At 43.7% G+C, this 21,261-nt stretch overlaps 2 protein-coding genes and 1 long non-coding RNA gene across 3 annotated transcripts in view; 2 read left to right on the forward strand and 1 right to left on the reverse strand.

Moving 5' to 3' along the window:
* Window positions 1–9,312: 9,312 nt before the first annotated feature.
* On the reverse strand, window positions 9,313–10,101 carry LOC148861258 (uncharacterized). Its single transcript, XM_088985027.1, has one exon. It carries the CDS (start codon window positions 10,099–10,101, stop codon window positions 9,313–9,315), a length of 789 nt encoding a protein of 262 aa, XP_088841153.1.
* Window positions 10,102–13,581: 3,480 nt separating this feature from the next.
* On the forward strand, window positions 13,582–13,962 carry LOC148861259 (transcription factor UPBEAT1-like). Its single transcript, XM_088985028.1, has one exon. The coding sequence runs from the start codon at window positions 13,582–13,584 to the stop codon at window positions 13,960–13,962; it is 381 nt and encodes a 126-aa protein (XP_088841154.1).
* A 1,007-nt stretch (window positions 13,963–14,969) lies between these two features.
* Window positions 14,970–21,261, forward strand: part of LOC148861260 (uncharacterized) — a 32,174-nt gene continuing 25,882 nt past the window's right edge. Inside the window, exon 1 of the long non-coding RNA XR_016094921.1 lies at window positions 14,970–15,177. This is a non-coding gene — a long non-coding RNA (uncharacterized LOC148861260). The remainder of the gene's footprint in view (window positions 15,178–21,261) is intronic.

The following is a 21,261-nucleotide window of genomic DNA, read 5'->3' on the forward strand; positions in this document are numbered from 1 at the left end:
CCCCATTCGAGGTGGATCCCCATGGGGATCAGGGTCCTCATGGGGCGGGGAGTGCTCTCCCCATCCCCGCTAACATGGATGAAAATTTCCCCATCCCCATCCCTGCCCCATTCAAGGTGGATCCCCACGGAGATCAAAGAAATGGGGAAAATTTCCATCCCTACATATGACTTCATTTTAACATAAACATGTCTAGTACTTAATAAAAATTGTTTGATCTATGGCTTTGATTTCAGGAAGCACTTAAGTGATTCGTAGAAGAGGAAGTTCTTCTTCATGTTTAAGTAATGCTAGCTTGGTGATTGAAAATTGAAATATACACACACAGAGACTGGTTGGCCTCAGTTTTGACCTTAGTTGATTCTAGGCCTACTAGTTTTTGCCCTAGCTCACCTACTATAAGTCCATAGGCCATGCAGGGTTATTGCCAACTTCGACCAAAAAGCACTTTTAAGTTTTGATTTGAATGCATTATCCCTTTGAGAGTTGAATTCATCATTATTTTTATTTATTTCTAACCACATCTTTGCTTTCTTATCAAGTTGTCTCACTTTTCCTTATCAAATTTGGGGTTTAGGGGAGAGCCACCTCCGTTGTGTACCCCATTTTGCCTAGTAAAGAAAAAATAATCCATGGTAGATCATATGATGCCTGGCTCACTGCCCTCTGACTTGCCCACGGTTTCTTACCAATCAAGCCAATTACCCTTTTTTATTTAAATCTTAGTTCGTAGCCAAACAGAGCCTTAATCAGAGCTATTCATTATTAGTTTTTTTTTTACAAAAAAAAAAAATTAATCTTGACTCTTGAACCTCTTCAAAGTTTTAACAAAGAACCTATTTATTCAAGTAAGTTGGGAAACTTTTTCCATGTTTTTATTTTTTAGATAAATGTGGGATGTAGGATAATGACATTTTCTTTGGAGATTAGCTTCAGTGCTTACAAGACTGTGCCCACACCGTTCATGCAGCCTTTTACAACCATGCATTGGGAATATCTCCATATTTATATGTTTGTTTTATGGGGAGATATTTTCCAAATTCTTTTCTTAGAATATTTTTTTTTGGCTATTTCTCTAAAAAATTCTTACCCTTCTTTCATGTGGTAAATGCTAAATTAATAAAATAAAAATTCCCATTAAATAGGCTTTAAAAACAAAATAAGTATAAGGATTAAAATAACAATAGTGAAAAATTACCTAAGGTTATGTTTGGTTTTAAAAAAAATGAAGGGAAAAAAGGGAAAGGTAGGGAAACATTTACAAACCCTGTATAGGTTTCCTTGTCTTTCCCTTCCTTACCCTACCTTTTCCTTCAAACCAAACATAACCGAAGGATTCGACTATGATATGGAAAAGGGGTTCGACTATGACATGGAAAAGATATAACATTTGAAAAATAATTGACCAATAAAATGGAATCATAAACGTGGTAGCGAATAAGGTGTTGTTTATCAAAATTCATGGGTGGATTTTGATTGGTCAAAACTCTTTCCATACCATATTTTTCCCACATAGAGAAAAAAACAGGTGAAAATGTGATAGGCAGATGATATATATTTTATGGGTTTGATTGATACCAAAAAAAACATAATATCCAAAAAATTTATGACCAATCAACCAATATCATAAACAAGATAGTTAATCTGATGGTATTTGTTGCCGCACAAATTGACCGGGGCAACGAGGTAAATTCACTCTCTAAGTTCCGAAAGTAGGCTAAAGACTTCAGGGCCTCGGAAGAGGTGAGCCGAAGACGAGGACCGTAGGCCGAGACGAGGTATTCCTTCTGAGGACCATAGAAGCCAAGGACTATAGGTTGTTCCTTCGATGATGAGGTTCCTTGAGACCAGGGGTACTACAAAACAGGGAATATCAGAGGCCTCGGGCGGAGACCTGAGGCAGAGGCTCCGACGCTCAAGTTAGCACAAGGTGTAAAGTAGGAGAGGGTGTAGACGAGGTCTTGGTGACAGCCCTTAGGTGCATTGGATCTACCAAAGTAAATGTTAAGGGAGCAAGGTAGGTGCGGGGAGTAAATGAGTGAGCTTTGTTAGAATTCCCTGTTTCGAATCCCTTTTAAGGAAATAGGGCTCCCCCTGCTATGGCTAATGCTATCAGGCGTTAGTGGGCTGGGCCTCCCAGCCCGCGATGGGCTAGGCCAAGCCAACCAACATCATTTGCCCCCCACTTCCTGAGGCCAAGGCGAGGCCTTGGCTTCGGCTGGCAACGAGGGTAGTAGTCGAGGTAAGGCATCGGCTTCGGTTGTTGGGAATAGTGGTCATTATGCCTTTAGATTCATCAGCCATGGCGTGGGTGCGGCTGCCTCGGTTTGGTGGAGGTGTCCCGTATCATGCACAGGCCGATCACGTTAGGGGGCAACCATGCAGGGGACGGTTATTCCAATAGTCATGCATTTTCCGAGTTGAGGGGTCTGCCCGGTGGTTTGTGATGGGCGGGCCCTATAGCTCACTTAGCGGTCTGCCATGGGCAATCTTCGTGGTCCACCTAGCATCATTTCGTTTTTCGAGGGCATGCGCTAGAAGGTGCAGTAGAATTGGTTCGCAGAAGCGGAGGGCTCCTATGACCGTTGGATCCGTATTAATCTGAATCATTGCTTTGGTGTCATTTCTTATTCCGAGGATGAGCGTCAGGTCGCGCATTTAGTTTGGTGGTGGAATCGGAGACGTCTTAGCCGTCAGATTTAGTGAGATCCAGGCTGTCCATTTTCCTTTAAATAGGGGCCTTGGTGGTGACTTCCCCTTCATTTGGAGTTAGATGCCTTTGCTATCAAGTGAACTCATCTCCCCAGCTCTCAATTCTTCAAGACTTTCCACGTTCCTTTGTTCTTTAGGACATTTCTTCTTCACCTCCTTAGGTAATCGATCATGTCATTTTCAGATTCTGGTCTTGAATGCCATGAACTCCCGAACACCTTAGGAGGGAGCTCCTCTTCAACCCCTTCCCCTCTGTCTTCTCTAGGTTCCTTAGCCATAGCCCCCCTTCAGTGGGAGGTGGCCATCCTGAGGGAAAGGTTAGCCCCGGGGGTGCTGAGGGTAGCCGCCGAGGGAATGACTCCCCCATGAAAGCGTTGTGTCGACACCGCCGAGGGAGCCCGAAGGGTCTCCTCTCTCCAAGGAGGATGTTGTGGAAGTCAACGCCAGACCGGTGGGAGGGAGTGCTGCCCAAAGGGTGGCTAACGCTGGTGTTCCGCGTTCGAAGTTTGACAGCTCCTTGGAAGTGAGCTAGGTCAAATCCCTAGCAAGGAGATTCCACGAACCCCGATCTTATGACCTGAGGGTCCCCGATGTGGGCAATCGGCTGTAGACCCCCGAGGAGGGGAAAATCTGTGTCTACCAGCATTTTTTGGAGTCTGGCCTTAGGTTTCCCCTCCCTTCTTTGATCTCCGAGTTGCTGGAGTGGTACGGCATCACTATTAGCCAGCTCATACCCAACGCCCTCAAGACTATCATAGCAATGATGGTGTAGGCTCAGCTCAGGGGCGTGGGTTGAAGTTGAGGTTGTTCCGTGCCATGTTCAAACCGAGGAAGCATGCTTCTGAGGCCAACATGTATTACTTCCACCCAAGAAGGGGGAAGCCAGTACATAACCCCTCATCTGTACACGGGTGGAAGGATAAGTTCTTCTACGTCTCCTGCTCTGAGGGCTGGCGGTTCAAGTCTGACTAGGGGGAGGCATGTGTCATCATCGAGAGATGTCCCCCACCGCTCCGAGATGAAGAGGTTGTAGTTGTACCTCACCTACTTGTGATGGGGACATTCCAGGCTAAGCCGTTGGTGGAGGAGGAGGTCTCCCTAGTCTTCGCTAGGATTAGCCCAGCCCCCCTCGCTAAGAGAGGTTTTGTGGTTAGTACGTCTTCTATATTTTTTCTTTTTTCACTCTAATGTATTAACTGTTTTCCTTTGCTTCTTTGTACAAGTGCCAATGGATGCCAAGCAACATTTGTTGGAGAAGGCTCGAGCGAAGCAAGCCGTGAAGAAAGCTGAAGGGCAAACGCTGAAGAGGCCCGATGATGAAGCTACCCCCCCTCCCGCCCTGGTGAAGGGGGGAAATCTGCAGGTCCCCGCCAAGGGGAAGCAGTCGATGGTGGCACTCCAGGAAGTCGCTAGTGTGGTGAAGAGGCCCTTGGTGGGGGGCAAAAAGCTAACGGAGGCGTCAAAGAAGCCCATAGACGGGCCCGAGGTAGGTAAGAAGAGGCCCGTAGTAGACATGTCGAGGGAGGAGCAGTTGGAAAGGGTGGCCAACACTGATAGGCATGCCGAGGAGGTGGTGCAGAGGTCCACTCCCGGGGAGCCCATCCAAGCCTTCATCAGCCCCTCCATCAGTATAGGGGCTCCCCGAGAGAGTTGAGGGAACCAGGAAGATCTTCCACCCATAATGATAGCTCCGAGAGGGGGACTCCATTCAAGACAAGGGGGTCAGCCAAGAGCTGGTGAATGGGGCCACCCTACCGAGGGATCATTATTGTCTACTGCAAAGCGACCCCAAGGCCATTTGTGATGAAGGCATGTATCACTTGGTTGAGGTAAGATGTTCTTCGGCTTCGCGTTTTCTTCTCTCCCCATCCTTTTGTTTGCTCATTGGTTTTGTTGTAGACCTGTCTGCACTTCATCGGTTTGGGGGACCCGACACGACTGGCCATGTCTCGCATTGACAAGGTAGAGAAGTTAACAAACTTTTTGTAAAGGTGATACAAAACAAGAACTAAGTAATGAATGAAGCCATTTTTTGTATCTATTGTGCTTTGTGCATATTGTCTCTTCCCCCTTCTTTCTTTTTTTTTTCTCTCTCTCTCTCTTTTTTTTTTTTTGAGAGGTCCTTGCCCCTCTAAATAATCAAGGCCATGGTTCACAAGGCACACACAATTCATCCATAATATTCGTTTATTTGCATGCTCGCCTCAAGTAATTGGGATGTTGGGAGCCAAGGCAATGCCACACATCTGAAGTGGGGATCACCTGGCTCCTAAATCTCTTAGGTGTCAACTTAGGCAAGGACGAAGGGACCTGGCACCATGGCCGAGGTCGAGGGCCAAGATATGCCACCAAGGTACTCGGGGAGACGAAGAGCCAAGGTGGAGTAGCACCATCAGGGTGCAGTTCTCCTAACTCGTTCTTACCAAGTGTTTTCTCGGGGAAGGCCAAGGTGCCCCATTGGCAAAGCTGAGGGCTCGATCTCATTATTTTCGTTGCGATGAGTGTAGGTAGCCAAGGGGGTCACCACGCTCTGAGGTGACGAGGCATGTAGAGGCCTCTTTCGCCCTGATGTATATGGTCTTGGCAAGGTGCTTGTCCTAGGGTCGTCATTGTTTTCCATGACGGACCATGCCGACGGGTTGTCCTTCAGAGGAGGGCTTCTCACCTCTGCAGGTACCGAGCATGCATGCTTTTTTAGAACTTAGGACACATTCATCAAATCATTTGAGGTGAAGAGAAAATTTTCTTCATTCATTCATCATTTATCCATAGGTGAATACATTCATTGGAAATGCATTCAAAGGTTCTCCGAGTTCCATGTCCAAGGTACGTGTCTTCCATCCAAATGTTCCAAGTGGAAAGTGTCAGGGCCGAGGACTCGCTTGATCCTATAGGGGCCTTCCCAGTTCAAGCCCAGTTTTCCTACTCCGGGTTTGGGGACCATGACTTTTCTAAGGACAAGGTCTCCTTCTCGAAAGCATCTTTCTTTTACTTTCGAGTTATAGTAGTAGGCCACATGTTGCTGGTAGGTAGCTACCCTAATATGCGCCTACTTTCGGGCTTTCTCCAACAAATCCAGGTTGGCTCTAAGAGCTTCGCTATTTTCTGCTTCACTATAGGCCTCGACTCGAAGCGTCGGCTGGCCGATCTCTACAGGTATTACTGCTTTGATACCGTAGGTCAAGCTGAAGGGAGTTTCTCCCGTTGCTATCTGAGGTGTGGTTCGGTATGGCCAGAGGACGCTGTGTAGTTCGTCGGCCCACAAGCCTTTAGCTCTATCCAACCTGGTCTTTAGTCCATCCAGGATGGTTTTGTTCATAACCTCGGCTAGCCATTTGTTTGGGGGTAGCCCACCGAGGTGTACTGCTGTTTGATGCCGAGGGAGGCACACCATTCTCGGAATTTGGCATCATCAAACTTCTTCCCATTGTCGGTGACCAGAATATGGAGGAGGCCGAAGCGACAGAAAATGTTTTTCCAAAAGAAGTTTTGGATTGCCCGAGCAGTGATGGTGGCTAAGGGCTCAACTTTGACCCACTTTGTAAAGTAGTCCACTACGACGTCGGGGTACTTCCTTTCCCTTGTTTCTTGTGGGAAAGGGCCAAGGAGGTCCATTCCCCACTTACCGAAGGGCCAAGGGCTGAGAGAGTTGTCACAGGCTGATGGCATATATTGGCGTGCCTCTGGCATCAATCACATCTTCGCACCAGTTCGGTTGTGTCTTTGTGAAGTGTTGGTAAAAAATATCTCTGCCTCAATGTTTTCTAGGCGAGGGCCCTACCACCGAGGTGGTTTCCGCGGATGCCTTCATGAATTTTCTTGAGCACATACTCTCCCTCCTCGCGGCGAAGGCATCGGAGGTAGGGCAAGGTAAAGGATTTTCTATATAGCTTCCCTTCAAGCAACGTGTAGTGGGCTGCTTGACACCGGAGTCGTCTGGCCTCGTTCTTGTTGTTGGGTAGCCTCCCCGTCAGTAGGAAGTTGATAATGGGGTCCGTCCAATACGGTTCGACCTCTATGGGGAGGGTTTGGATATCCCCTATGGAGGGTTGAGGTAACCTTTCCACGTGCACAGTGCGGCCAAGGGCCGCGTCTGAGGTGCTTGCCAATTTGGAGAGGGCGTCAGCTCGGGTGTTCTCGGCTCGCGGGACTTGCTGTATGGAGAAATGTCATAAGTGGCAGGCTAACTCTTGAACTTTGGTGAAGTACTTATCCATGCTCTATTCTCTGGCCTCATACTCACCATTGACTTGATTCACCACCAACTGTGAGTTTCTGAGGACTTCGATGTGCTTAGAGTCGAGATCTTTGGCGAGTTGTAACCTTGCCAAGAGGGCTTTGTACTTGGATTTGTTATTGGATGCAGGGAACTCGAATCTCAGCACATACTCTATGACGACACCGTCGGGGGTGAGGAGAATGAGACCCGCTCCACTCCCTTTGGCATTGGATGAACCATCGGAAAAAACTCTCCACACAGGGGGGCTCTTCGACTGGGCATGCTTCTTCTGGTCCACCTCCGTGAGGCCGGATGAGGGGCATGCTGAAGGTGCATTCTACTACGAAGTCAACCAAGGCTTGCGCTTTGATCGCAAGCCTCGACTGGTACTGGATGTCAAACTCTGATAGTTTGATTTCCCACTTAATAAGGCATCTTGAAGTCTCTGGCTTGGTGAGGACGGCCTTAAGGGGTTGATTCATTAGGACCAAGATGGTATGGGCTTAGAAATATGGCCTGAGCTTTCTGGCCGAGGTGACGAGAATGTAGGCTAGCTTTTCCACTTTGGGGTACTTGGTTTTGGTGTCGTAGAGAACTTTGTTGACATAGTATACTGGTCTCTTGACTCTATCATCTTTCACCAAGACCAAGCTTATAGCCTCATCTCCAGCTGACAAGTACAAATATAGAGTTTTTCCTGATGTCGGCCGAGCAAGGAGCGGGGGTGAGGCGAGGTATAGCTTGAGCTCATCGAAGGCACACTAGCACTCCTCCGTCCACTGAAATTTTTTTAGCTTCTTGATGGCGCGGAAGAAGGGAAGACAGCGGTCTGCCAACTTTAACATGAAACGGTTGAGGGCAGTTGTCATGCCGGTGAGTGTCTAGGTCTCCTTTACTGACCGAGGGGGTTCCATGTCTAGTATGGCTTGTACCTTGTCCAGGTTGGCTTCAATGCCTCTTGGAGTGATGACGAAGCCTAAGAATTTTTCTGAGGTAACTCCGAAGGCACACTTGCTCGGGTTGTGCTTCATATTGAACTTACATAGAGTATCAAAGGTCTCGGCCAAGTCCGAAGTGTATGCTTCGGCCTTCAAGCTCTTCACCACCATGTCATCCACGTAGGCTTCAACGTTCCTCCCCATCTGATTCTTGAAAACCTTGTTAACAAGGCGCTGGTAGGTGGCCCCTGCATTCTTAAGGTCGAATGTCATTACCTTGTAGTAGTATGTGTTGTGCTTAATGATGAAAGAGTTCTTTTCCTCATCATTGGGATGCATCTGGATCTGGTTGTTCCCGGAGAAGGCATCTATGAAGTTGAGTAGTTCATACTCTGTAGTGGCATCGATGAGGTGGTCATTGGCAAAGGAAAACTGTCCTTCGGGTAGGCTCGTTTAAGGTCTCACGGATGAAGCTGACGTCGAGTAGCTTATCAACTTCCTCTCATATGGCCTTCCATCATTCTAGTGCAAAATTCCCCTTCTTTTGTCGGACTGGCCTAAAGCTCAGGTCCACGCTCAGCCTGTGAGTAATGATCGAGGGGTCAATTCCGGGCATGTCAACGGTGGACCAAGCAAAGACGTCGACGTTAGTTCTGAGGAAATTTACCAGTTTGGGTAGGCGTTTAGGGGGAAGGTTGGACCCGATGCGAACTATCTACTCTTGGGCTGACTCGTCTAGGAGAACCAAGACGAGGTCCTCAACTCGCTGGCTCCTCTCGGAGGTTGAGGCTTTCCAGTGACAGGGCCTCCTTATTCTTTCCTTTTAGCGTCACCACGTAGCATTGGCAGGCGATCTGCTAGTTCCCACGAACAACTCCGACACCGTGCTCGGTGGGAAACTTGAGGGCTAGGTGATAGGAGGACATGGCTGCCCCTAGTGCATGAAGGGTTGGTCGCCCCATTATTGCGTTGTTGGGAGAGGTAACCTTCATCACTAGGAACTCATGCATCCAGGTCACCTGGTGTGGTGCTGTCCCTACCGTGATGGGTAGGGTAATTTTTCCTTCTGGCCTGATGATGCTACTAGAGAATCCAACAAGGGAAACATCGACAAGCTGGAGCTGCTTTGGCACAAGCTTCATTCTCTCATAGGTGTCGTAAAAAAGGATATTGGCTGACAAGCCACTGTCCACCAAGATCTTCTTCACCATAAAGCATCATCGTGGGGAACTGTGACCCCCTGTAATCCCCGTTGGTGAAGACGAAGGCATGTGGACATCTTAGTCTCTGTGGAGCGTCCGAGTACTTCTATTTCTTCGGGGCAAGCTCCTAAATGTTAAGCTGCCTAGCATAGGCTTTTCAAGCTGAGGCTGAGGCTCCACCCAAGGCCATGCCCCCAGCGATGATGTCGATGACGCCTGCCACTTGATGATGTTGCTGCTACTAGGAGGACAAGGCGTCAGCCTCTCCTTCGACGAATTGCTTGAGGTGTCCGCAACAGATAAGGGACTCTATCTCAATCTTTAGATCGTAACAGTCTTCGGTGTCATGCCTGGTGTCATAGTGACACTTATAGTACTTCATAGGGTTCCCCCTCTTGGGGTTCCACTTCACAAACTTCTCCTCCTCGATTTGCATCAGTATCTGAGTGCAGGTGGAGTTGAGTGGTGTGTAGTCCTTGTAAGCCAAGGCTGGGGCCGATGGCTTCTCGTTGTCTTTGCCGCCATGGTTGTCAGGGTGGTGCTGGTCTCCGCCTTTCCTCTTCTTCTCTGGGGGCCCGTCGTGGTGCTCGGCTGCCCTTTCTTGGTTGTCCCTGGCCAAAGCCTCTTCAACCGCGATGTATTTTTGAGCCTTCTTGAGGAATTCAAGCTTAGTCTTCGGCAGGGTCTTGGCGATCAAGCACTTGAGCGCTGAGCCGAGGCAGAGTCCATTAATAGCGGCCTGCATGGAGACCATAGGGTCGAGGTCTTGAACTTCGAGCTCTTCCTTCTTAAAGCGGTCAATGTAGGACCACAAGCTTTCACTCGACTCTTGCTTGAGTGACATAAGAGAGACTATACTCTTATGGGATCGTCTACTGTTGATGAAGCGAGCAAGGAACAAAGTTGTAAATTGCTCCCACGAGCTGATTGATCGAGAAAGGAGGCTGGAGAACCAGCAGTGAGCAGCCCCCCTGAAGGTGGCTTGGAAGGTCCAGCACGTTGAGGCGTCGGAATACTCGTAGAGTATCATGAGCACCTTGAAACCCTCTAGGTGGTCATCGGGGTCGGTGCTCCTGCCATATGTTTCTAGTGTGGGAGCCTTGAAGTGTGGGGGAAGAGGCTCCAAAATGATTTATGGGGTGAACGCGTCCATGCGACCAGTGGAGTTGTTGTGACTGGGTGAGGCGTCGGCTAGACTCTCCTTAATGGCCTCAATCTCGGCTCGCAACTCAACAATCCCTGGGTCAGTACGAGCATGGGCTCCGCTTCTATCCTTGCGGACTTGGTGGGCGTCGACTCAGACTCCCGAATACTCTGAGATAGGGTCACGTGTTCCTTTGCGGGCGTGACGGTCATTCAAAATGTCCTGGAGTTCCGAGGCGGGAGGGGGAGTGGCGTTGCGTCGGCTCTCACCTCGGGAGCAAACTCCAGGGCGACTGAGATGCCCGTCATCATCCCGGGGGACCTCCCTCCGGCGGCGGTGGTGTTGCTCTAAAGGTTGATGACTATCTTCGGATTGAGCGGGCATGCTTTCCCTTTGTCTAGGACAAATGTTCCTTCGTGGTGAATCCATGGGACGGTTGTTGCCCAATTCTGATGGCTCAACTAGCGAGTTACCATGGGTGAGGGCTGGTGGCTCGACATTCTCATGTCAGCCCTGATCCTCTGACACCCCAGTGAGGCGGTCGATTCGAGAAGGACCTCATGCTCGGGGGCAAAACTTCTTCTATTCGTTGAATAAGGGGTCCAAATGATCGAAGATAGCTTGAAACTGTTCATAAGTGACCAATTGTTCCTGGTTCTCCGCGCCATGGCTTTCAAGCTTAAGAGGGCTTGGATTTAGAGTATGTTTCTTTTTTTATTCTAAAGTGGGGGTCGTCTTAGCAACGCATTCCCACAGATGGCGCCAATTGTTGCCGCATCGATTGACCAGGGGCAACAAGGTATATTCACTCTCCAGGTTCTGAAAGTAAGCCGAAGACTTTGAGGCCTCGAAAGAGGTGAGCTGAAGGCGAGGACCATAGGCCAAGGCATGGTATTCCTTCCAAGGACCATAGAAGTTGAGGGTTGTAGGTTGTTCCTTCATTGACGAGGTTTCTAGAGACCGGGGGTACTGCAAAATAGGGAATGTTAGAGGCCTCGAGCAGAGGCTCCAACGCTCAAGTTAGCACGAGGTGTAAAGTAGGAGAGGGTGCAGATGAGGTCTTGGTGACAACCCTCGGGTTTACCGAATCTCCTAGAATAAATGCTAAGGGAGCAAGGTTGGTGTGGGAAGTAAATGAATGAACTGTGTTAGAAGTTCCTGTTTTGGATCCCTTTTAAAAGGGAATTACCTCTTATTTATACTTGAGCGTGTTGGAAGTAGGTACAGATAAACACCCCGAATGAGAGTCGTACAAGATCAGACGATAGGCCCTGATGAATACATTTGACTATCATACAATTGGCTCCATACGAGAGAGCATAGAGCTGACGCTGTACGTTAAGGGGCTGGGCCAGGTCAGTACCTATAAAAATTCATTCACGGGTACCATATCTTTTTGGCATCATAAATTTTCTCATATTCTACATACACAATTGCAAATAGGGATACTATATACTCTTGACGTCATTCATTACAAGTCAGCAAGAAATCATAGAATTAAATAGTGGGATTCCTTGAATGTCAGTTGCAATAGCACGAACTTCAAATAAGATAAACATTGATTAGTTGTTGCTAATGAAATAAAGTAGATGCTTTATCATGTTATTAGTCTCTAAAACGCAATTAAGGTGTGGATTTGGTGGTTTATCCATGTGCTCTGATAGCTATTGGAACAAGTGTCCTTAAGATCGTCACAGGTTGGTCTGTCCAATCCAATCTTCTGATTCCTTAATTATAAACTTACTCAGAAGAAAAGAATAAAGAGAAGCTAGCAGTGGGAACAAATCACAAATTAACAGAAAAATCTTTCTTATTATTCCTTCCTAATATCCTACCTACCTATTATATATGCTCTGCACATGCTTGGTTGGACCTTAATCTACTATTTCCTTGATTTTCATTCTTGGGTCCCATTTTCATTTTCAGTCATAGAAATTACATTATTATTAATCATTTATTATCTATGATCATGAGAGCTGATAAAAGTTTTTGTGTAGTTTTATCTAAAATCCATAGTGTAAGACAAATTTATTCAAGAATTTAAATAACAAATTGATATGCCAATTGAGCACCTAATCTCCAATCTAGGTGATGTATTTATCATTTTCATGAATATAATCGGTTATATAAAGAGGATGCTAAATATGTTGATGGAAAATTAATTTTGCAATGGTAAATGAGATTGCATATATGACCTCAGACAAAGATCTCCTGCACCTTCTCAAGGTTTTGAGTGAAGAAAAGGTGGAATGCATGCTAATATGTTTGGAGACAATATCTTATTCTAAACCCAACAATGAGATATCTAAGAGTCATGCTTATGCTTATGTTGGAAGGAACAGTGATAAAGGATGGAATTAGAAACATAAGGATCTTATATAAATTTCTTAGAAACCATCTCCAGCCAGAGGTCCTCTCTCTGCATGTGCAGATACAGGGTTATCCACCATTAATTCTCCACTCCTATACGACCAATGCCACTTTGATAGAGCTGGACATGTAAGGGTGTTAATGGACCGGTTCTGGATTGGACCCCGTCCAGGCCAAAAGCAATTTGGACAGATTGAATGGGCCAACAAGACATATTGGATTGGACCCGGTTCATTTATAACAAGTTTATATTGGATTGGGTTGGATTAAGCTAATATCTGGTCTATTGATATAAGATAAGAATATATGTGTCGATAGATTGAGTTTGGGCTGAAACCAATCTAAATCAAAATGAATTTAAACAGACTGGATGGTCCAAACATTGAATCGGATCGGTCTAAATTGGTCCAAAACATTCATTGGATTGGATTGAACCTGATCCATTCATAATGGACTCACACTGGACTGGATTGGATTGGACCAAATCCAGTCCAATTGACACCCTTATGGACAAGGACCCAGATTCACACACAATATAATAAGAAATGAATCTGCTACAATGGGGGGAGTTAAGGAATAATCCAGGGTGTTTTCTTGGGGTATTGAGGAATCATGTGAAAGCATGTGCATTAATGAGTTGGAGAAAATGCCCAAAGCAACAAGCAAACCCTAGCTGGGGAGGTCTGATTGTTGGTGATCAACCCACCTTTGATTGGCCCCATACCCTTGGAGTTGGAAGGCTTGGTGATGAAATTTGTTTGTAGGCCCCACCTTGGCCGCCCCAATTGATTCCATGCACAAATTAAAGGTCACCTGCCCATTTTTTATTTAATTTTATTTTTCAAATAAGAAGCCATCATCATCTGGCCTTAACCTCCTTCAGCAATTCTGCAACTGGGTCTTCTTCTCTGTAATCAAATTCAAAGGAGGAGAAGTTGTTGTCTAGCTTCAAGGTTTTATGAGAGTTGGGTTTGTTTTCTTTAGTATTGTTAGATCATGGGCATTCCTCCAAAATCCTTCTTTCTATCCCTTGATTTGAATGGTGATATCACAGAAAGAAGGGGCTCCTTCTGGTGCAAAATTTTTGAAGTGAGAGCCATGAGAAGAAGGCAGGAGAGGAAATTCAAGCACAGGATGAAGAAGATCTGTGGAGGCCATGGATGGAGCACAAGACCCAGAAGAAGTTTGATGAAGAGAACAAGGCGAATGAAGGGGATGGAGAGAAAAGTTAGAACCCTAAGGAAACTTGTCCCAAATGGAAAGTCCAGAGGCTTGGGAGAGCTTTTTGAGGAGACTGCTGATTACATATTGTTTTTACAAATGCAGGTGAAGGTTCTGCAGGCTCTGGTTAAGGTGTCGACTGATTCTAATTTCTAACCAGTGATTGAGATTCATTCATTTGTAGAGATTGATATTCTATTCTTTCTTTTATTTATTTTTTTTCATTTCAATCATTTTAGAACCAGATTTGTTGTATTCTATTTCTATCTTATCTATGATTTGAAGAGAAACAAGCTTTGTTGTCATGTACCCATTTGAAGTTGTAAATGGATTTTTCTTCTCTTTTATTATTGTTCAATTCTAGGCTTCTAGTAGGAATGGCTTGAGCTTTCCATTTACCAATACAATAAATCCAATGGTTTGTTGCCAATATGGGATCAAGTGGATGATCATGATGCATACCTTCCCTGAACCCTCCTTAAATTGCCGATGGCGATGGTTGAGAATCTGGATTTCTTCCTCATAGAATCCTCCTCACACCCACCTCACAGTATGTTGCAGCCGTACATTGGAAACATCTCTCATATACTTGTATGTTTTCATTCATAGAGAGATGTTCTCAATGCATGTCTGCAAATGCCGTGAGATGGGTGTGAAGAGGAAACCTGAACTCCATCCATGACCATGAGTGAGGAAAAAAATTAAGGTGGGCCTGGGCCAATAGCAGTAATGGGTTGAAACTTGGACTTCACCCAAGCTATGCCTAACTTGACAAAATCATGGTTTTAAATGGGTTTATATTTAAGATGGGCTTGGACTTGCAAAATAATTTGGGCTTGATCTAAACTTTTTGGGCTTACGGTAAGACCCTAGCAAGCCCAACCTTCAACTGAACCCGGTCAAATCCAATTTGAGCCTGACCAAACCGCTTAGCTTAGGTGCAATATTTACTATATAATATAATGACTATATTTGCTCTGGCCTCACGTCCAGACGACTATCTCAAGATTTTGTCAGTCACTCACATCTCCACGTGCTACCCAACTAATCACTGGGTTGGGGTTGGAATTGGGTTGAGCCTAAACCCGACTCAACCCGTCCGAGTTGGACCAATAAAAACGGGTACTATGCCACTCCTTTCTTCCTTCGAGGCGTAGACCAGAGAGTTTCAGAGTTCAGTTCTAACTTCTAAGGATGGAAGAGTGTAGTGTATTCTCCTCCTTTCTGTCTCGAATGGCTTCTTCATCGTCATCCTCTGTGGTTTTGGAACGGAGGGGCATTCCAGGAACTGCATTCGTGGAGGATGTTCAAGCATATCTCACACAATCAGGCTTGGATTTGAACTCTTCCCCCTGCATTTCTTCATGAAAGGTCAGGCTTTTAATTTACTCATGTGTCCGTGATCTTAATCGGTCATTATGTCTTGAGAAGTTCAGTTCAGATTCTGAGTTTCCAGCTTCTACCTACGATTTTGTTGGAGGTTTTCATGATTAGTCGTGTCGTGGTGGTTTTGGATGAATGGACAATTTGATGATTTTGTGATCATCTGTGTATTACAGCAATTTGATTTCTCTTAACCTTGATTAATGGATTGATATGGACGCGCAGAAAATAGTAAAAACTTTTCTTTTTGTCGCTTCGAATATGCTTTTTGCGTTTATATATATTTCCTTCTGTTATTGGTGATTAATATTGGAGTCATAGACATGGGGGTCGAAGCACATCCGGTCAACTAATTAAGTCATTAAATAGTCTATTACCAGGTTAAGTGAATAGCATTTTCTTATACGCAGTAATCAAACAACCATTACCTCGAACTCGGTACCCACGTACCAAAAGCAAAAGAAAGAAAAGAATTTGGACACAATTTCTTCCCAAATCGTTACTTCTTGATTGTTGGAAAGTTCAGTTTCTTCTTTTCTTCGTTGAATATCATTCCATTTCCAAACTCTGATTACTTTCCTTTTTTTTCTCAAGTTAGTTACTGATCTTCAACCTTTAAAGTTGTTTACTCCTAGATGCTGATCTAGTATCGCAGTCCCAGATTTGACACCTATAAATTCTCTAAGTTCCTTCTGCAGGGGAAACAATGGTTACTTTAATGTACAGTTCTATTTAGTGAATTAGGCCTTCTGAGCCTCCTGATGGCTGCTTCTAATTAACAAATTCCTATCCTTATTAAGAATACATTCTCCCACCTAACCACATGCGGATTGCAAGGTCCCAGCCTAGAAACTCAAAAGGAACTTCCATGACTGAACTGTAGAGAAACCTAAAATGAGAGAATATGGCTCTTCATTGGACCGAACTTTTTGTTCCTTTTAAGCAGTGAATCTTACCATATTTTGTTGGATTTCACTGAATTAATAATATGTATGGTAATTTTGTCCAATGTTTAAATGTGCAAGAAGCATGAAATGGGGCACCAAAACCTTTAGATTTGTGTGGTTTAAGCCTTGAGGTGTAAGGATTAAAATGAAATTAAAATGTTAGAGGTGCATGGTTTCTACATGAAGACCACATTAATGAAATGTTGATAAAGTAGACAAGAACCATGGGAATGTTATGAGCTTTAGAGAAAGCAATTGCATTTAGAAACCATTTAATAACTAGAAAAAAAAAAGATTTAAACGTAAAGTAATACCTCTTTAAAATGTTAGAGCAGAGGTACTATTACAAATATATACATAACACACACACACACATAGGCATCTCAAGGTAAAACTTGCAATCCAAATTACTTTATAATGTTGATACTTCCTTCTTTTCATGCACAGATGACCATCTCAAAATTTTAGTCCACTTTCCACTCTCGTCTCTTCTCTTGCTTTCTTTCTCTGCTCACATGCATTTGCACATGCTACTCAACCAGAGCTCCTTTCCACTGCCACTTTTTTCCCCTGTTTCAAATCCAAAAACCGAAAACAGAAAGAGAATAAAGGAAGATATAATATTAAGATGACAAGCATAAGAATGTGAGTTTTTTCTGAGAAGACCTACTTTGTACAAAAACTTTCAAAGGTTAGGTCCATATCTAGTCCACCCCTCCCATGAGCTTAAATAGCTAGGACCAACATTGGTTAATGGCCCAGTATAGGATGGTATAACTTCATGTACATGATGAGTTTTAAAGCCAAAATAAATAAATAGATAAGCATTACCTGGGTAAAAATGGTCTACAGCCCACTATCTCCTGCCTCTGAATGGTCTACAGCCATTCATCATTTCATCCACAATGCCTTTGAATTTTCTTGATTAGGTTTTAATTAGTAGCAGAGAAGGCAGAAAGGTTATCATTCTTGCATCCCTTCTTAAATACCTTAGGTTGTCTTTCTCTATGAATTTGTGGTTTCTGAAACATCTGGTGGAATATAATCAAATCATTAGTTGGGTATATGGCTCATTTCAGGGCCTTGTAAGCTTAGCCTTCCCATTAGAGAGGCAAGATCCTTATCCATGAGGTTGAACTCTTTCTCCTATCTCCCTATCCATGAGGTTCGGATCTTGAATTCTAATGTATTTTTTATCATTTTAATTCATATTTGATCTTATTACTGATCCAGAAAAAATCAAATTAACGAGGTGAGGTAATGACCCTTTTCTCATGTTGATTTGCTCTATTGTCTAAGAGCTGAAAATTATGGGAGAAGAGGTTCAGTGTTCAAAACACATGACCCATATTGAGTTGTTCATTTGGTGCTTAATATGGAAAAGGGACCAGCTTTAATGAATGCAAAGTTTTGTGTAATGCATTCAAGAGTTTGACTTACTGCTGTTCTCATTTTATATCTTATAAAGAAATTCATTGAACTAATTCTAGAGGGAATAACGTCCCAAAGTATGTAAGTTAGAATTTGAGCAATCTATTAACACCTTGATACGTTATTGGCCAGAAAACAAAATGATTCATTTTGGACTTATTTGTTGCCTAATTTGTATATGCTCAGCAGAGGGATTTCGGGTACTTTATCTTCTTGGTCTAGTTTACTGATGTTCAAACTTATCAATCTCACGCCCATAACACAAAACTCAAATGACCTGACTTAACTTTGTACTTGTTGGGTTTGATAAACATATAATTGAACCTGATATTAGCTTCTTGGTATTTTTGAGTCAACTTGGAAGAATTGATAAACTGATTTGGGAAATGGTTGTTTTTTGTCACATTTTGTTGTAGTTTTAAGTTGGAAGATAAAATAGTAAATAGTTTCGTTGTGTCACATTTTGTCACAACGTTGGGAAATGGTTGTAGTTTTTTCAATATTTCGTTGCTTAAACAGACAAATTAAATCAACTTTTGTTTATATTTTCTTGTTAGACATTAAATTTGATGCCAAAATTGGCTTTCAGTTGCATGTTGGATTAAATTAGAAAATCCTCTTCTCTCAAGTGGTATTCATTCTATTGAAGCTTAACAAGTAGAGATCTCCATTTTTATGTTAAATATTAAATAAAAGTTCTTGATGCTCAAGTTGAATGATATCATTCCATTTTTCAAATACATAGTTACTGCTTGGTTTCCCTGTGAGTTTCTTTTATAACTTGCATTGTTCTCTCCGCTCTCATAGTGCTGTTGAAACTCACTTTTTTGCTTCTTGTGTGTACTAGGCAAAGGTACCTGACATAGGGAAGTGCTTAGATAGCAATCTGAAAAGGGTACCAGTGAGGCCTGTTTTTCATAATTGTATTTATGTTTTCCTGCTAGATTGTCATTACATTTTGATACTTCTATCTAATATATTCTCCTAAATTTCATGTCTACCTAAGGTTTTCATATTTTTTCTTATTATATCTTTTCCTTTTGTTGGGAGGGATCTAATATATTCTCCTTACTGTTGACATGGCTTCTCTTTCTTTATCATCTGTTCTATATGTCCCTAAGTTTCCATTCAATCTTATGTCTGTTAGTAAATTAACCAAGACTCTTAACTGTTCTGTTACTTTTTTCCCTTCCTCGTATTTTTCAAGATCTCAGGACGGGAAAAAAGATTGGTGGGGGGCATGAAGCTGGTGGATTGTATTATCTTGACGGTGGTGGATCGTCAGTTGCACTTCAGACTTCACTCACTCCTCTACAGTGGCATTGTCGTCTGGGACATCCTTCTCTCAAGGCACTCAAGATACTAGTTCCGTCTTTGAGTCGTTTGTCAGTGTTACAGTGTGAGTCGTGTCAGTTTGGGAAACATCATCGTGTTTCCTTCAGCCCTAGAGTTGAAAGTCGTATGTTGAGTCATTTTGCTTTGGTTCATTCAGATGTTTGGGGCCCGATCAAAATAGAGTCTTATAATGGTTACAAGTATTTTGTCACTTTTATTGATGATTGTTCAAGAATGACATGGATTTATTTAATGAAAAAAATGAGTGAATTATTTTCCATTTTTCAAAAATTCCATGCTGAAATACGTACACAATTTGGTGTTCCAATCAAAGTTCTTCGTTCAGATAATGGTTGTGAATATTTTCTTACTTCCTTTCAACAGTATTTAGAATAGCATGGCATCATTCATCAAACTTCATGTGCATCCACTCCTCAACAAAATGGGGTGGCTGAACAGAAGAACCGTTATCTCCTTGAAATGGCTCGGTCTATTCTTCATCATATGAGTGTTCCTAAACGGTTTTGGATTGATGTTGTACTTACTGCGTGTTTCCTCATTAATCGGATGCCCTCCTTTATTCTTCATGGTCGGTCTCCCTTCTCTATCTTGTTCCCCACCTTGTCTCCCTTTCCATTAACACCTCGTATCTTTGGCTGTGTGTGCTTTGTTTATAATCTGAGTTCTGGAATAGACAAGTTGGATGCACGCTCCATTAAGTGTGTCTCTCTTAGCTACTCTCAGACTCAAAAATGATACAAGTGTTACAATCCCATTACTCGGAAGTGCTATGTCTGTCTTGATGTCACATTTTTTTAGTCTGTTTCCTTCTTCTCAGGAACTGAAGCATCTTCGTCTCCACCTTTACTTCCTCTTCCTCTTCCGGTCAGTGATCCCGTTCCGAGTGTTCCTGTTGAAGTTGACTCGTCACCTCATCCAGTGCAGATATCTGCTGAACGACCACCAATTCAGCAAGTGTATGAACGTCGAACGACACCGGTCCCTCCTCCAGCTTCTACCTTGTCCGCGGATCCTGTCGTTGCTCCTTTTGCTAAATCCTCAGGACTTGATCTACCCATTGCCTTACGGAAAGGTAAACGTAGTTCTACTCTCTATCCCATTTCCAATTTTGTTTCAGTATCTCACCTTTCCACCTCACATCGCCAGTTTGTTTCACTATTGTCATCTATTTCCATACCTAACAATGTCCAAGAGGCTCTTAGTTCACTTGGGTGGAGGTAGGCAATGGAGGAACTCTCTGCTCTTCAGCATACTCACACGTGGGAGCTCACTACTCTTCCTCCTGATAAGCATGTCGTGGGTTGTAAATGGTGTATACTGTTAAATACTTGCCAGATGGTAGTGTGGAGCGTCTGAAAGCCAGACTTGTTGCTAAAGGTTATTCATAGTTGTATGGAGTGGACTATATGGAGACCTTCTCTCCAGTGGCTAAGATTAGCTCTGTCTGTGTGTTAATTTTCCTAGCAGTTATGTATGATTGGCCCCTATTTCAACTTGACATAAAAAATTCCTTCCTTCATGATGACCTTATAGAGGAGGTATATATGGAGCAACCACCTGGGTTTGTTGCTCAGGGGGAGGTTGATAAAGTGTGCAGACTGAAAAAGGCAATTTATGGGTTGAAACAATTGCCTCGTGCTTGGTTCGGGAAGTTTAGTGAAGTGGTGAAGAATTTTGGAATGAAACAATGCTAGGTTGATCACTTAGTGTTCAGCTATGACTCAGAAGCTAGAAAGATTTTATTAGTGGTCTATGTGGATGATATTGTCATAACTGACAGTGACAAATTGGGGATCGACAAACTAAAGGTCTTTCTGCAAAATCATTTTCAAACAAAAGACCTTGGGACATTGAAGTATTTCTTGGGTATAGAAGTTGCTAGATCAAGACAAGGTGTAAACCTGTGCCAAAGAAAATATGTTCTCGATCTATTGGACGAAACATGACTGTTAGGTGCAAAACCGGTTAAGACTCCTATGGAACCAAATGTTAAGTTGAGCAGTGATACAGGGGAAATATTTGATGATCTTGGAAGGTATAAACGATTAGTGGAGAAGCTGAACTATTTGACTATCACGAGACCAGACATCTCCTTTGCAATCAGTGTGGTGAGCCAATTTATGCAGAATCCTCGTATATTTCACTGGGATGCAGTTCTTAGAATTGTAAGATATCTGAAGGGAGCTCCGGGCCGTGGGCTATTGTATAAATCAGGAGGAAAACTTGAAGTAGTTGGGTACACGGATGCAAATTGGGCGGGCTCTGTGTCTGATAGAAGATCTACTATAGGTTACTGCACATTTCTTGGAGGAAATCTTGTGACGTGGAAGAGCCATGG

Source organism: Nelumbo lutea, chromosome 4, assembly GCF_056320005.1.
Source record: "Nelumbo lutea isolate HS-2025 chromosome 4, American lotus-T2T, whole genome shotgun sequence".
NCBI classification, from domain to species: domain Eukaryota; kingdom Viridiplantae; phylum Streptophyta; class Magnoliopsida; order Proteales; family Nelumbonaceae; genus Nelumbo; species Nelumbo lutea.

Excerpts from the sequence above, each read along its gene's own strand:
- LOC148861258 (XM_088985027.1), bottom strand. The coding sequence starts at position 10,101 with ATGATACTCTACGAGTATTCCGACGCCTCAACGTGCTGGACCTTCCAA.
- LOC148861259 (XM_088985028.1), top strand. The coding sequence starts at position 13,582 with ATGGGCATTCCTCCAAAATCCTTCTTTCTATCCCTTGATTTGAATGGT.